This window comes from Psammomys obesus, unplaced genomic scaffold (genome assembly GCF_907164565.1).
Source record: "Psammomys obesus unplaced genomic scaffold, mPsaObe1.curated_primary_1811, whole genome shotgun sequence".
In the NCBI taxonomy this organism is placed as follows: Eukaryota; Metazoa; Chordata; class Mammalia; order Rodentia; family Muridae; genus Psammomys; species Psammomys obesus.
In genome coordinates this window covers 8169594-8183702 of record NW_026596155.1, presented here as the reverse complement: position 1 = coordinate 8183702, position 14109 = coordinate 8169594, and the positions used below count along the sequence as shown (strand labels likewise).

Genomic DNA, 14109 nt, shown 5'->3' with positions numbered 1-14109 from the left:
AAGGAAGGAAGGAAGGAAGGAAGGAAGGAAGGAAGGAAGGAAGGAAGAGGTTATTGAAGATGTGAACAAGCCTACTTAATATTTTCCTTTTGTATTACCCTGTAACTTCTCTAGGCTCTACACTAATATATATATATATATATATATATATATGATAGAACAAGACATACAATTCACTCTGGAAATGATAGAAAGTCAAACAGAGGTAAAGAGAAGAGCTATAAGAAAAATGATCTTTGGCTTAATTAATATAGATTTAATGTAATATGTAATTTTGCAAGCATACCCCAGAAGAACCAAAATAAAAGTTCCCCAAAATAAGTGTTCAGTAATTAGTTGTTATTGTTTTTTTGGTATGTGAGTAGGTTAAGAGAATTAATACTATCTATATTATTATCTAGATTTTCTATATTAATATATACCCAAGTGCTTTTAACAGTGCCTTACAGAGTAAAAAAATTTTAGAAATATTGGATATCATTAATATCTGAAATGTGAACAAAAGTTTAAAAATAATTCAAATGATATAATAACCACAAAACCTAACAAAATTTTTTCTTTGTTTAGCTATGTTATTTATTTATGGTTGTGAGCCTGGCCTCTAACAGCTGAGACATCTCTCCAGACCTTAGCTGTGTATTTAAACCAGACATTTTTGTGTTTTTCTGTCTGTTTTTGAATCCGTGCTAATTCTTCTTTTATTTTATGTACATAGGTATTTTGCCTGCATGTATGTCTGTGGAACATTTGTGTGCCTGGTGCTGGCAGAGGGCAGAACCCTGCAAACTCTTACTCACAGGGTTTATAATTTTTACATGCTTTCATTTGAAATAGTTCATATGCCAGTCCAGAGACTGCTACTTACTTTGAAATCAAAGGTGTAATTGGTATAAGGCATCAAGTTATTTTCATAGGCGCTCTTAAGTTGGAAGCCATGTGTGATTCTCCCTTCTGAGCTTCCATTCTTTCCACTACAGCTGAAGTTCATAAGACACTCATTGTACCTTAGTTCCTTGAAGTCTTTATGGTTGTCAGCTACTCCTCCATTGCTTAAATATTCCACAACACCTAGCACAATAAAGAAAGAAACAATGCCTGATAATATTTAGTGCAAAATGTATCACTGAAGAGTATCACTGTACTCTATAGACACATCAGGTTTGATTAAGTCCTATGAAACCTCAGCTGGGCTTGGTAGTACATGTCTTTAATCCTAGCACCCAAGAAGCAGAAAGGCAGGCTTCTCTGGGTTCCAGGCCAGCTTGGTCTACACAGGAAGTTCTAGGCAAGCCAGGGCTGCATAATAAGAGTCTGTCTCAGAAACAAAACAAACAAAAAAGTGTTCTTGTTGCTGGTGTTTTAAATTTTTAATTTTTAAAACAGCAGCAATTTCATATAGCTTAACTACATTAAAAGGCATTTGCCTATTCCAGAACATAGTATCAGGATCACTTAAGAATATTGTCAATCTTAGCAGTTCTTCAGGTTCAGATGATTTCACCAGAAAGGTTTTGACCTTGTGTGCTTTGGTAACTGTACTCTAAACCACTATCTCTTTAACAATAGTCACAGTAGTCAATTAACATTGTAAATATATAAAAAGAACACTTATAAAAAAAAAAAAAAAAAACAATTACCATGCCTTTAATCCCAGGACTTGGGAAGCAGAGGCAGGCAGATGCTATGAGTTCGAGGCCAGCCTGGTCTACAAAGCAATTCCAGGACAGCCAAGGCTACCCAGGGAAACCCTGTCTCGAAAAACAAAACAAAACTAATCATTTGAAATAAACACAGATTTTTCAACAAGTCAATGTCCAGGGTTAACTTAGAAAATCACCCCCATCACCATCATCATCATCGTCATTTTGAGACAGGGTTTCTCTGAGTAGCCTTACCTGTCCCGATCTCGCTTCGTAGTTTAGGCTGGCTTCAAATTCACAGCAATCTGCCTACCTCTGCCTCCCGAGTGCTGAGATTAAGGGTGTAAATCATCACATCTGACTTACTTTTTTTTTTAATTATTACTTTACTAGTTTATGTATATGAGTGTTTTGGTTGCAAGTCTGTGTATCACACACATGCCTGGTTCCCCCAGAGGTCAGAAGAAGTTGTCAGGTTTCCTGAAATTAGCATTACTGATAGTTGTAAGCCACCATGTGGGTCTAGGAATCAAACCACAAACCTCAAAGAGAACAGACAGTGCTCTAATCACTGAGCCAGCTCTCCAGGCCCTCACTTACTTTGAGCTAGTATGACTTTTAGTCTGACACCTGAGAAGAACATATTATGTCTAAGTAACATTAAATGCCAGAGACCAAAAATGTCAGATGTGTCTAAAAGCAAAAAGGGTAGCAGCTTCAAAAAGTCTCCATCGAAGCTGCAAATACATGTCTTTCATCCCCTTTATAATGTTACCAATAATATTAAATTCATCTATTAGTAATTAAGAATGATAGCAAAATATGATGAAGTAAAATAATATTGGTGTTATGAATAACTCAAAATGAACTGAAAATTATCTAGCATTTATGATGTTAGGAAAACAGACAATTTTAATGAGATCAATAAAACATCTATCCCCTTATTCATAATGAATAGCATGTATAGCTGCTAATAAACAGAATCAAGATACAACCCTGATAGTCTGATTTGAGCCACTGAACTATGTTATGTTTATGGTAACAGTGATATTAATAGCTATTATAAATTGTTTCAGGAAATCATTTGAAATAATACAAGAAAAACTTTACTTTTTAAAGAAATTTAAATAATTATTTTTTTGTAAAGGACTACAAAACAGGGATGTGGGCTGGGGAGACAGCTCAGTCAGGAAAGTGATTGCCATGTAAGCATGAGAGAGCCTGAGTCCAAGCTTCAGAAACCATGAAAAAAAAAAGATCTGCGTGTGGTAGACAGCTCTTGCAAAGCCAGTGCAGACAGATCCCTTGGGCTCATTGGCCTAAGTAGCCTAGCATACTTGGTGATTCCTAGGGCAGTAGGGACCCAGTCTGACAAACAAGGAGGTTGGTACTTGAAGAACACCCAAGGTTGCCTTCTGGTGAGTTGTGTGATCATATACATACACCATGCATACATGCATATACACATGGGAGGCTGGAGGGGGCAGAGGAATTAACAATTGGCCTAAGGGTCAAAACCACGAATTAGCAAATATTTCAGCATTATTTACCATGAACAGGTTATTTTCTAAACTTGGTGACTACAAATTCTAAGCATAGGCATTTAAATTATTTTATATTTGATACTGAGTGACTATTTTGACTAGTCTAATAATGGCTAGGGACATAATTCAGTGGTAGAATGCTTGCCTAACCCAATAAGCTTGGGTTTGATCCCTAGTGGGGGTGGAGATTAAATAGCTTAATAAAAATATGTAATATTTATTTAGAATATATTTTGCTAATAGTACAGACTTATATTCTTTGTTTTGCACCTGAAATTCAGAATCTAAAATGGAGAACAAAGTTTTACAAAGATGAAATTCATGCATAAAGTAGTCCAGTGGTATGATATATAACCTTTCTGGAATTCTGATCATTCTTCTGTACCTAGTAGTAAGTACAGAAAGATCACTGAAAACTTGCCAAGATTACTTAGTGAGACAGCTATCTGTGATGACTAGTCTCTAAAGACTGCCCCTTTTTGCTGAACTCTGTGCTTCAGGAGGTTGATCTTGCATTTATGCAAACATTTCCCTACCCCTACAACTTCTAGCTGAACTTGGTTAATGGGCAGCTTTGGCAGATCAAAAGGCGAGAGCAAAGTGAGAGAGTGGTTTCTCTTCCCCAGCTCCCTTCTTATTATTATGATTTGGCAGGCACTGATTGTATCATTCAATTCCAAGCCATCACACTTCAATTACTGGCCTTCTCCTATAACTATACTTCCAAGTTCTGGTGACAGATCCCACCATTCTTCCAGATAAGAGAAGGAGTAAGAGTGGTTAAAGTACAAAAGCATTCGTTGTTTTGTTTTAAAGCCTGAACACTCCTTTGGAAACAGTTTCCTTATTAAGCTTTTTTCAATCAGTCACTGTCTCATCCTCCAAATTACAACTGATATGTTAAAAGAGTTAGGTGGCCTTTCAACCAAGACTAAAAGTGAAACTGAAAGCAAGGAAAAATGATGTAAATACCTGAATCTGGCAAAGAGTTAAGATCTGCACATAGCACCAGCGGGATGGAATTGGGATCTGCAGTTGGGCTGCCAGGCCTACTTGAGGCTTTCTCCAGAATGTTTTTAACCTCTGAGACAAACATCATGGTCTGAATAAGTTTCACATCAGAATACTCTGGGTCCCAATGCATATGAGCATTTGCCACTATAAGCAGCTGTTTGTCTGCAGCATGAATAGGCTTCATACCTAAATTTAAACAGCATAAAAAAGATGTAGAAAGTTATGTTCATGTTTCTTAAAAAAGAAGAACCTTAAAAGTTTTCTGAAAAAGATCCATAGCTATTTTATTTCTTTTCTATGTATCTTTACTGATTTTCACCTCAAACTTATCTGAGAAGCTAAAGGGCAATTCTGGAAACCACGATATATTAGCTAGTTATTCATCATGATCATACTGACCAATGGTAGCCTATGGACTAAACCTGTTTTACTACATATTTCTATTAGAGCCTATGTGAGCTAAGGACAGTTTTACATTTTGAAACAAACTCTATGTGGCCCATTCAGCCAAACATATTTAGTAGCCAGACCATTAGAGATAGCTTTATAGATTCTTCCTGTACATGCTTAAGTATAGAAATTATTTCATGTATGATCAGTATTTGGGTTATAGCACTTTTCATCTGCTGTGTTCTTAGTTTAAGCAAGCAAGTTTAAATGGTGGGTGTGCATGTGTGTGTGGGGGTCAGAGTATAGGGTCTGTGCATGAGTGCAGTGCCTGTAGAGGCCAGGAAGAATACCTCTGAGCTCTGGGAACTGAGTTAAAGGTGCTGAGAAACAAACAGTCCTCTGGGAAAACAATTCATGTATTTAACTGCTGAACTATCTCTCCAGCACCAAGCAAACACTTTTAAGTGGCTCTTATTTAAATAGAAAAATATTCTAGTGAGAGATGTTTCCAGTTGAATTAACCAATTTTATGAACCTACAGAAAATAACATATGAAAAAAAAATTCGCTATCCAACTAAATTTCCAAATAAAAGTAATTTTAAAATGAAAATGGTGAGAGTGGATATATAGCTCGGCGATTAAGAATACTTGCTAATAAGAATACTTGCTGAACTGAGGCTCAGTTTCTAGCACTGACATCAGACAATAATACAACTCCACTTCCAGGGGATTCAAAACCCCTGCTGGCCTCCCTGGGTACCAGGCATGCACACAGTGCGCTTACACATACGCAGGTATTCACCTTAAAACAAACATTAGGGAATTGTTTGCTCTCAAGAGTCTAGATACTTTCATTTTAGACCTCATTTTATTACTAACTTCTTTGTGTGGACTCAGGCTTGTTAGCCACTTAACATTTTTGAAACTCAGATTAATCTGGAAAAAGATAGTCAACTATACAATTTAAAATTATTTTTCCCAAACTTCTGTTAAAAATAAACATTAACATAGTATTTTTCAAATGGTAGATATGGAAATAAATATAATATAAACTGTGAAAAGTAAACGTAATAGGCACTGGCAGAACAACAATTTCCATTTTAAAATTAACTATTTGGGTAGCAAATTTATTTATTTCATTTTCTGCAGGTTCATACAATACTACTCATTTTTTGCTACTGACCTTTCACTATTAAGCTTGTGAAATGCAAAGTGGGTAAGTACTGCACAGTGGCAAGAAATTAAGTTCAAGGAATAAAATATTATGGTATAATGCCACTTAACACAAACCTATATACATATACTTTAAATGCTTGGATTTATATAAAGAAATGAATAGGAGCTATTTTTAGAGTCTGACTGAAATAAATAATTCTCATTTTTTAAGTTTATGTACTTTTGGGCTGTTGAAGAACACTCCACGTCAATGTTCTATTGAAATTTCCATAACATATTTCAAATTTTTTCTACTGAAATATGAAACTGCTATATAAAACTGAAGAAATACTTCTACGTTGTCTCCTTTAAGTGTTAATGTCACTTTTGGCTATAAATGAACATTTATTATGTTAAATATTAAAAAAGTGTCCCCCCAAAAGCCATTTGCCCACTAAATTTCCCTTTTACCAGGAAAGGCACATATTGTAGTAAGTAGAAGTATGTACCATATAATTTAGAATTACTCTTCTGTAAATTAAAGAGGTAAAACTTCAAAAGAGAACATTATTATAAAAGCAAAACAAAACATACCAGAAGAACAATGTGATGAAAAAAGACATAAAAAGTTTGAAAAGGCTAAAAAAAAAAGAAACACAAAATCTCACATTAAAGATTGATTGTTTAATGATAGATAAACTAAAGAACTGTAGAAAAAGAAATCTGACACTATGTATAGTCTAAATAATGTAAACTAGTACTCAAGGTGAAGTTTTTCTTCTACAGGACAAACAGAAAGAGCAGTGCACCAATTTGGCCTTAGCACCTTGTTCTTGCTTCAGACATTAGAGCAGTCCGAGGCAGGCAGCAGAGAGGCCAACAAAAAACCTTGATAATGCCAAGTACACAATGAGTTTCTAACTCTCAGGGAGCTATAAATAACCTAAAAACCCTGAAAAGCATCACATAGACACAGTCTTGAGATTTAACAAAGAAATTAAAGAAAACATGCCAACTATTTAACCATAAAAACAAAGGGTTCACACTTACGAAGCTAAAACTACATAAAAGAGGAGAAAATCAATCTAATTTCTAATCAAGCCTAATCTACTTCAAATAACTTTTTCAATTAATGGTATGTTAAATGGGCAGATATTACCTCTTAAGTAAAAATGCTGATAAAAAACTGTAGAATGTATCAAGAAATCACAAGAAATACATAATTAGTAATATTTTCTTGCCCATCCCTTTTAACAGTTCTCAAAGAAAAAAAAAAAAAACTTGTAATAAATGGTAAAATTCTCTTCTCTTAGGAAACCTGGAATGGTGTTTATCTTTAATATTATGTAGACTAAACTCACCTGTTCCAAAGAGTTCCTTGTGGACCTCTAATACCACAGCAACACCAATGTTATCTTTTGTCATCACTCTGTTCAGCATTGCTTCGGATCCATCTGAATTCGCCATTGCTACCTGGTTGAATTCCACTGTATGCTTCTGCACCAATGTAAATCTAAAAGACACACATATTCTTAGGTAGTTGGCTTAGGTAGTTACACTGTCGTGCTAAGATATTGACAGTGGAAGGGGCATGAGTACAGACACTACTGATAAGCTCTACCATTTTCTAGCTACAAATGGTCACATGACATAACTGGCCAGTGAAAAACAAGAAATATGGTTCCTATAAACAATTTATAGAGGCCTCATCCAGCAAAAATGAAATGAACATCTTCCTAATCATTTTTGTCTTTTCCCTCTCTAGCTAGCACTTAAAGGAATAATAACCAAGAGCGAACCAAGTAGATAAGTAAAAGCCGCTCTTCTGAGGATGAGCAAGCAGCTGAACCAATTCTATCTATTTATAAACTAGTCATTGCATATGAAAATTCATTTACTTAAGCTACTGTTCCTGACATTTAAAGGTACATAATAATCTTAACTGAGTCAGCAACTTAAAAGAGAAAGAATAAAGTCTACCTCCCCTATTTGCAGATTTTTAAATATGATATCAAGATAATTGTCAAGAAAATACAGGAATAAAATCTTTTTTAGCAGCTAAATATTATATATATATATTTTACTACATTAAGACTGTAGTTTGGTATAAGTGCTTAGAGAAATAGACTGTATTATAAGAAATGGGTCTCTGTGATGATGGAAAATTGTGAGTGTAATAGAATTGTAAGATATAATAAAAATTAATGCTAACATTTAAGGCCTGTGAACTTGGTCAAGCCATCTGTATTGGTTGTTTTGTCAGCTTGACACAAATTAAAAGACCTGGAGGGGACAGGAGCTCCACAAGGAGACCAACAGAGCCAAAAATTTTGGGCCCAGGGGTCCTGCAGAGACTGATGAATCAATCAAGGACCATCCATGGAGAGGACCTAGATCCTTTGCTCAGATGTAGCCCATGGGCAGCTCAGTCTCTATGGGGTTCCCTAGTAAGGGGAGTAGGGACTATCCCTGGTATGAACTCTGTTTTCTGCTCTTTGATCACCTAACCCTAGCAGGTGGCCTTACTAGGCCACAGAGAAAGAGAATCCAGACAGTCCTGATAAGACCTGATAGGCCAGAGCAGATAGTTGGGAAGGAGATACTCTCCTACGAGTGAACCAGGGAAGGAGCATAAGAGAAGAGGAAGGGAGGGTAGGACCAGAAGTAGAAATAATAATGATGATGAAAATGTGGTACAGACACAAAAAGTAGTAAAATTCAGCCTTAAAAAAAAAAAAAAAAAAAAAAAGAACAAAACAAGCCTCTATCAAAAAGCCCGTAGGAAGCTGGTGTGAGAAGGCATAGGGCATAGCTCACTCTTGGACAGGTGGTACTGGGTGGTATAAGACTGGGTAAGCCATATATGGCAAGCCAGTCAGCAGAGTTCCTCCATGGCTTCTGCTTTAGTTCCTGCCTCCAGTTTCCTGTCCTGACTCCCCTTAATAATGAACTATCACCTGTAAGTTTAAGATGAACTAAACCTTTGCTCATAGTTACTTTTGGTCATAGTCTTTATCAGAGCATTAGAAACCAAAGTAAGATAATACTAAACATCAATTACCCAATTTTATTAATTTTTAAAAAAATATTTCCAGAAAACCACAATTATACTTTGGGTAAGCAGGAGCCTCTAACAGGCCTTCAACTTGAAGCTAATTCTCTTTTCCTGCCTTTGATCGTTAGTAATGAGATTAGGTCATGCATCACCACACATGACTAAACATAATAATTTTCACTAGAGGTTAAAAGACATTTTTTACTTTCATAACAATCTATCTACCACTTTAAATTCTTCCTAGTTTTGAAAATTAAGCCACACATATCCCTTCAAAATACTGACTAAAAGGCTTACAATGCTGCACTACATCATGCTAGATTAAATAATATTCTTCCCATCAACTTCTTTTTCCAATTCCTCAATGTCTCAGATGTGCTTAGAATATGTAAGGTGTAAAGGGTCTGGTCATGTGGCCAATTTCAAGCCCAGAGTCCTTAAAGAATGCAGATTTCACCCTGTACTGGTAAACAGGTGGTCCTTAAGCTCAAAAGGCAACCAGCGTGAAGAATGAAGTTAGAGCATTTCAGATAAAAGGGAAAAATCCCAAGACATCAAATAACTTTGTAAAACAAAACAAAACAAACTTAGGAGCGACAGAGATAAGATGGGGGGAAGAAAGAATGGTAGCGTATGAAGCAGTACTGGAGACAAAACAAACAAGGGCAGCTAAGTAGATTACAGGTAAAGAGCACTTGCTGCGCCTTCCAAAGGAAGGACGTTTGGTCCCCAGCATGCACAATAGGCACAATACAACCAACTGGAACTCCAGCTTCAGGATAGTTGATTCTCTGTAGCCTCCACACATACATGATACACACACAAAAATAAAAGAAGCAAGTGTAGTGTGGTAGCGCATGTCTTTAATCCTAGTTCCTGGGAGGCAGAGACAGGTTGCTCTAAGTTCAAAGCTATCCTGGTCTACACAGCCAGTTCCAGGTCAGCCAATGCTACATAGTGAAACTCTGTCTCTAAATAAATAAATAAATATTTAAGAAAACATTCTACGTAAGTTCTTCACTATCCAAGACATACCAAATATGTTACATGTGGCTTCTACTTTCTGTTGCACAAAGTGCCATAGAGGAAATTTTGAAATACACCATCCTTCCTCTATTATATTAGAATTTTTCTTTTAATTAACATGAATGGTTTATAGTTACTTTCCAGCTGTTAATTTAAGCTAACAATCTTTGATAATGTATAAAATCTTAAGCCTGTCATTTTATTCAATATTTAAAATTCATTTGGTATTTATATTCTGCCTTATAAGCATCATTCCTGGTGCTACTTTATCAAATAAGAATTTTTCAGTATGTTCACCTGGTTGCAAATTTTAAGCAGAAGCTCAAACGGGCATAAAAAAGAACATACATAATCAAGACTGATGACTAAAAATCCAAAACTATAACAAAAGCATTATACAGATATATATGAGAAAGATTATGATGAATCTCATGTATAGGAGAACATGTCCAATACAAGCTTTCACATAAAAAAGGAACAATGTCTTAAGAGTGTGCAGTCTAAAAAGTAATTTACTATGTCGCCGTATGATTACACTAAAGCTAGAGAGGCAATACTGAGCACCAAATGTGAGTAACTAAAACAAAAGGACTGAAATAGTATTCTTCCTCAAATTTATTTATAAGTAAAAAGAACACAGATACCATCGAGAAGATAATATGAGCCAGTGGGACAGCTCTGTGTGGTAAAGGCCCTTGCCAAGAAGCCTGATAACCTGAGTTCAATCACCAGAATCCAGAGCATAGGTGGAGAGAACTGACTCACTCCTCTGACAAGCTACACTCTATAACTCCTACACACAGGTCACTGGTCCATGTACTGACATCACCCACCCCCCAACACACACACACACACACACACACACACACACACACACACACACACAAATAAAGAAACCACAGGAGGAAGAAGAGGAGGAAGAGGAAAGAGGTAAGGTTCCAAAAGTTAACCTGTCTTTTCCTTTCTGTATCATTTCTCTTAAAAATAAACCGCAGAAAATTTCTTAATGTGCATTTAGCATGAAACATGATGACCTTAAATCTCATCACTAGCATGTAAGAAAACTAACCCTATAAATACAAACTTACAGATTAGAGATAAATATGGAAGAAAAATAGGCAAATACTATTCTGTGTTTGTACAGCACTTAACTTTGTTTTTTGTTTTGTTTTGTTTTGTTTTTTGAGGTCTCTCTTTGTAGCCTTGACTGCTGGCCTTGAACTTACTATGTAGACCAGGATGGTCTCCAACTAACAGAGAGATCTGTGAGAACTCTTGAGGGTACTTCCACATCCTATATCATTTCAGTCTCATAATAAATCTTAGACAGTAGATAAACAATTTTTATTAACCCATATGTGAAAAGTAGAAAAAACCTTAGTGTAAAATCATTTTACATCCCATCTTTACTGTATTTTTACAGATTCACTGCTATTACTTATATATATGTGTGTGTGCCTGTGTGTTTATGTGTACCACATGTGCACAGAGTCTATAGAAGACCACAGGACATCAATCCTCTGGAACTGGTAGCTGTATGCTGCCTAACATGGGTGCTGGGAAATAAAGCCAGGTTCTCCGCAACAACACAAGGCACTCTTTTTGTTTTGGTTTTTGACACAGGGTTTCTATGTTTAACAGCCCTATCTATCCTGAACCAGGCTGGCCTTGAACTCACAGATCTGCCTGCCTCTGCCTCCTGCATGCTGGGATTAAAGGCTTGCACCACCACCACCCAACACAAAAGGCACTCTTAACATGAGCGATTTCTGCAGCCCCACATTTAATTGATAGTAAAATATCATTAGAAACCAAAAATGAAGACCTTGTTTTAAAGAATTAAAATCACAGACTGCTAAACGCTATCAAAGAAATCAATAACCCAGAGGCCAATGAGAAATGAGTATCAAAATACACTTTAAAAAAATATAACAGTTTGAAATGGCACTAAAACTTCTGAATACACTTTTTCCAAGCACAAAACTATATTTAATAATACAACAATAACAACAACAACAAAAGCTAGTATCTGGCCTTTCCTAGACAAAATATAGAGGTTACCTAATTTGGGAAAATTACCTTGAATTGACATTTATTACCAATGTTCATAGAAAAAAAAATTTTAAACACTGTTTAAAAAATGTGACGACAGTAAAATGTCCAACAACACCAAGCTGTCTTCCCATCTGTGTTTTCCCATCCCTCTCTCCTTTACTGCCCCCTCCCCACTCTCTTCCTCTTCTACTGTCTAGATAAAAGTCTGTCTTTAATGCAGTTCTCTGCAAACACTACATATATAAAATATAAAACATGTTTGTCTACTGTAGGTCATATTTGACGTAAAAGACAAATCAAAACTCATTTCTGCATTTGGTTAATCAAAATCCAACTGTGTAATATCTTTAACTAAAAACAAATGATGTCTATGATGTTGCTGAAAGGTACTACCAAATCTTAATTTCCTTATAAACCTGCTAAATTAATACTGGGTGGAGTTACAGTGTGGCTCAGTAGAAGAGTGCATGGTCAAAGAATTGGAGGCCTTAAGCTCAACAATCAGTGAACCCTCTCCCATCTTAAAAATAAATCACTAGAAGGTTTTATTGTATTCTGATTTTCTACATGTCTATAATCTGTGTCCTAGCTTTTAATGAAAAATATTCCATTCTTTCACCATATGGATAAGATTTTTGATAAAACTACTGTCAATTCTGATTTAAGAGTCTTTGAAAATAAATATGAAGTCAAAATACTCTTCTACAGCTATCATTTAATGTTAATTTTGTAAACATTAAGATGTTTCTTACAAGAATAAACAAGTGAAAAGATCTGAAAGTATAATAAATTACTAAATATTATACAGTTAATTAAGTAGTAAAGAAGTAAGTTCCTACTCTTTGCACTATTACCTCTTCCATGAAGGAAGAGGAGAGTAAAAGTGGGGTCCCAGAAGCCTTAACCCCAGACAAAGAACTACAGTTGGCTATGGGATTTTAAGAACAAGAGGAAGTCTTCCCCACAGATGAGCCCTCTAACTGGTACTGGTTATCAACTACCAAGTGGTCAGTTCTGAAGTTAGTATACATAAAGCAACACTAAACAGACTCAGCAGGTTACAATTAATATTTATGTGCATATGCATATGTGCACACATGCGCGAGCACACACGCGCGAGCACACACGTAATAGTAGCAAAAGGAGACTAAAAATTTAAGAGAAGTAGAGAAGGGGGAAGATATGGGACAAGTTGAAGAAAATTATGTAAATAAAATTTAATAATAAAAACATTGGAACACACACAAAGTGGGATCCTTGGATATGCTTTTATGAAATGTGTCTCACTCAAAATGTTTTCTCTGTTATGGAGTCCATGATACTATACTATTATACTATTTAGGAAAGAAACAGCTAAAGAAGAAAAAGAATGCAACAAATATTTCCTATAGCATTTATTTTTAAAAAGTTCACACTATTTTAGAAATTCAAGAATGAGTCTGCAACTATACAATAGTTAAAGATTCCTATACAACAGTTTCAAAATTCCTATACAGTTTTAACTGTTATTTTCAAACATTAAACACCCCTAGTAGATTATCAAGGAATTTAAATTTCTCCTTTCAAAGTGGTAAAGCGAATGGTCAAAACAAAAAGTCATCCACATTATCCAGAAAGTATTCGGGGGAGGGAACCAGGTGCAGTGGCACACACCTGCGATCCTAACACTTGCACATTACGCTCCAGTCTACATAAAGAGACCCTGTCTAGAAAGACGGAGATCAGGAGAGGAAGAGAGCAGGGTACAGAGGAGGCAAGGCTGGGGAAAGAGATGCAAGCGGGTGGGACAATAGCTTGATGTTAATTAAACATTTTACTGTTAACATACTTTTTTAAAAACGTGTTTCAAATAAATTTTCCTGTGAACACTGATAATTAATGTCAAATTAAATTTATCCTTGTAAGAAGCAAGAGTAATACCAGAGTGGGAGCAAAAACCCTTAAAAAATTTATTGTTATAGAAGTGGATAGTGTGAAGTATGAAGGAAGACTTCAGGTAGTCTTGCTCAAGAAACCTGTCTGCCTGTCTTGATTTCATTATCTATAAAAATAAAATGAAAAAAAATGGTTGTCTACCTACCTCTGAGAGTCACTTTAAAACTTACACAGGAAAAGTCATATAAGTAATTAGAAAGGGCTTTTTAATCTAGTAAAATGAAAGTTGCGAAAAAAAAAAAAAAACAACCAAAAAATGAGTATATTCTCCATTATTTATAGAGCTCTACACTA

The 14109-nt window shown here is 35.6% G+C and overlaps 1 protein-coding gene across 5 annotated transcripts in view; it reads right to left on the bottom strand.

Moving 5' to 3' along the window:
- Cnot6l (CCR4-NOT transcription complex subunit 6 like) overlaps positions 1–14109 on the bottom strand; it is a 93704-nt gene that overhangs the window by 8676 nt on the left and 70919 nt on the right. For 4 of the 5 annotated variants that reach the window (XM_055594529.1, XM_055594526.1, XM_055594527.1 and 1 more), the window contains 3 exons: positions 7106–7257; positions 4157–4384; positions 866–1068 (listed from right to left, as the gene is read on the bottom strand). In XM_055594529.1, the coding sequence (XP_055450504.1) occupies positions 866–1068; positions 4157–4384; positions 7106–7257 (583 nt within the window). The remainder of the gene's footprint in view (positions 1–865; positions 1069–4156; positions 4385–7105; positions 7258–14109) is intronic. The other variant, XM_055594528.1, reaches the window with a different exon arrangement.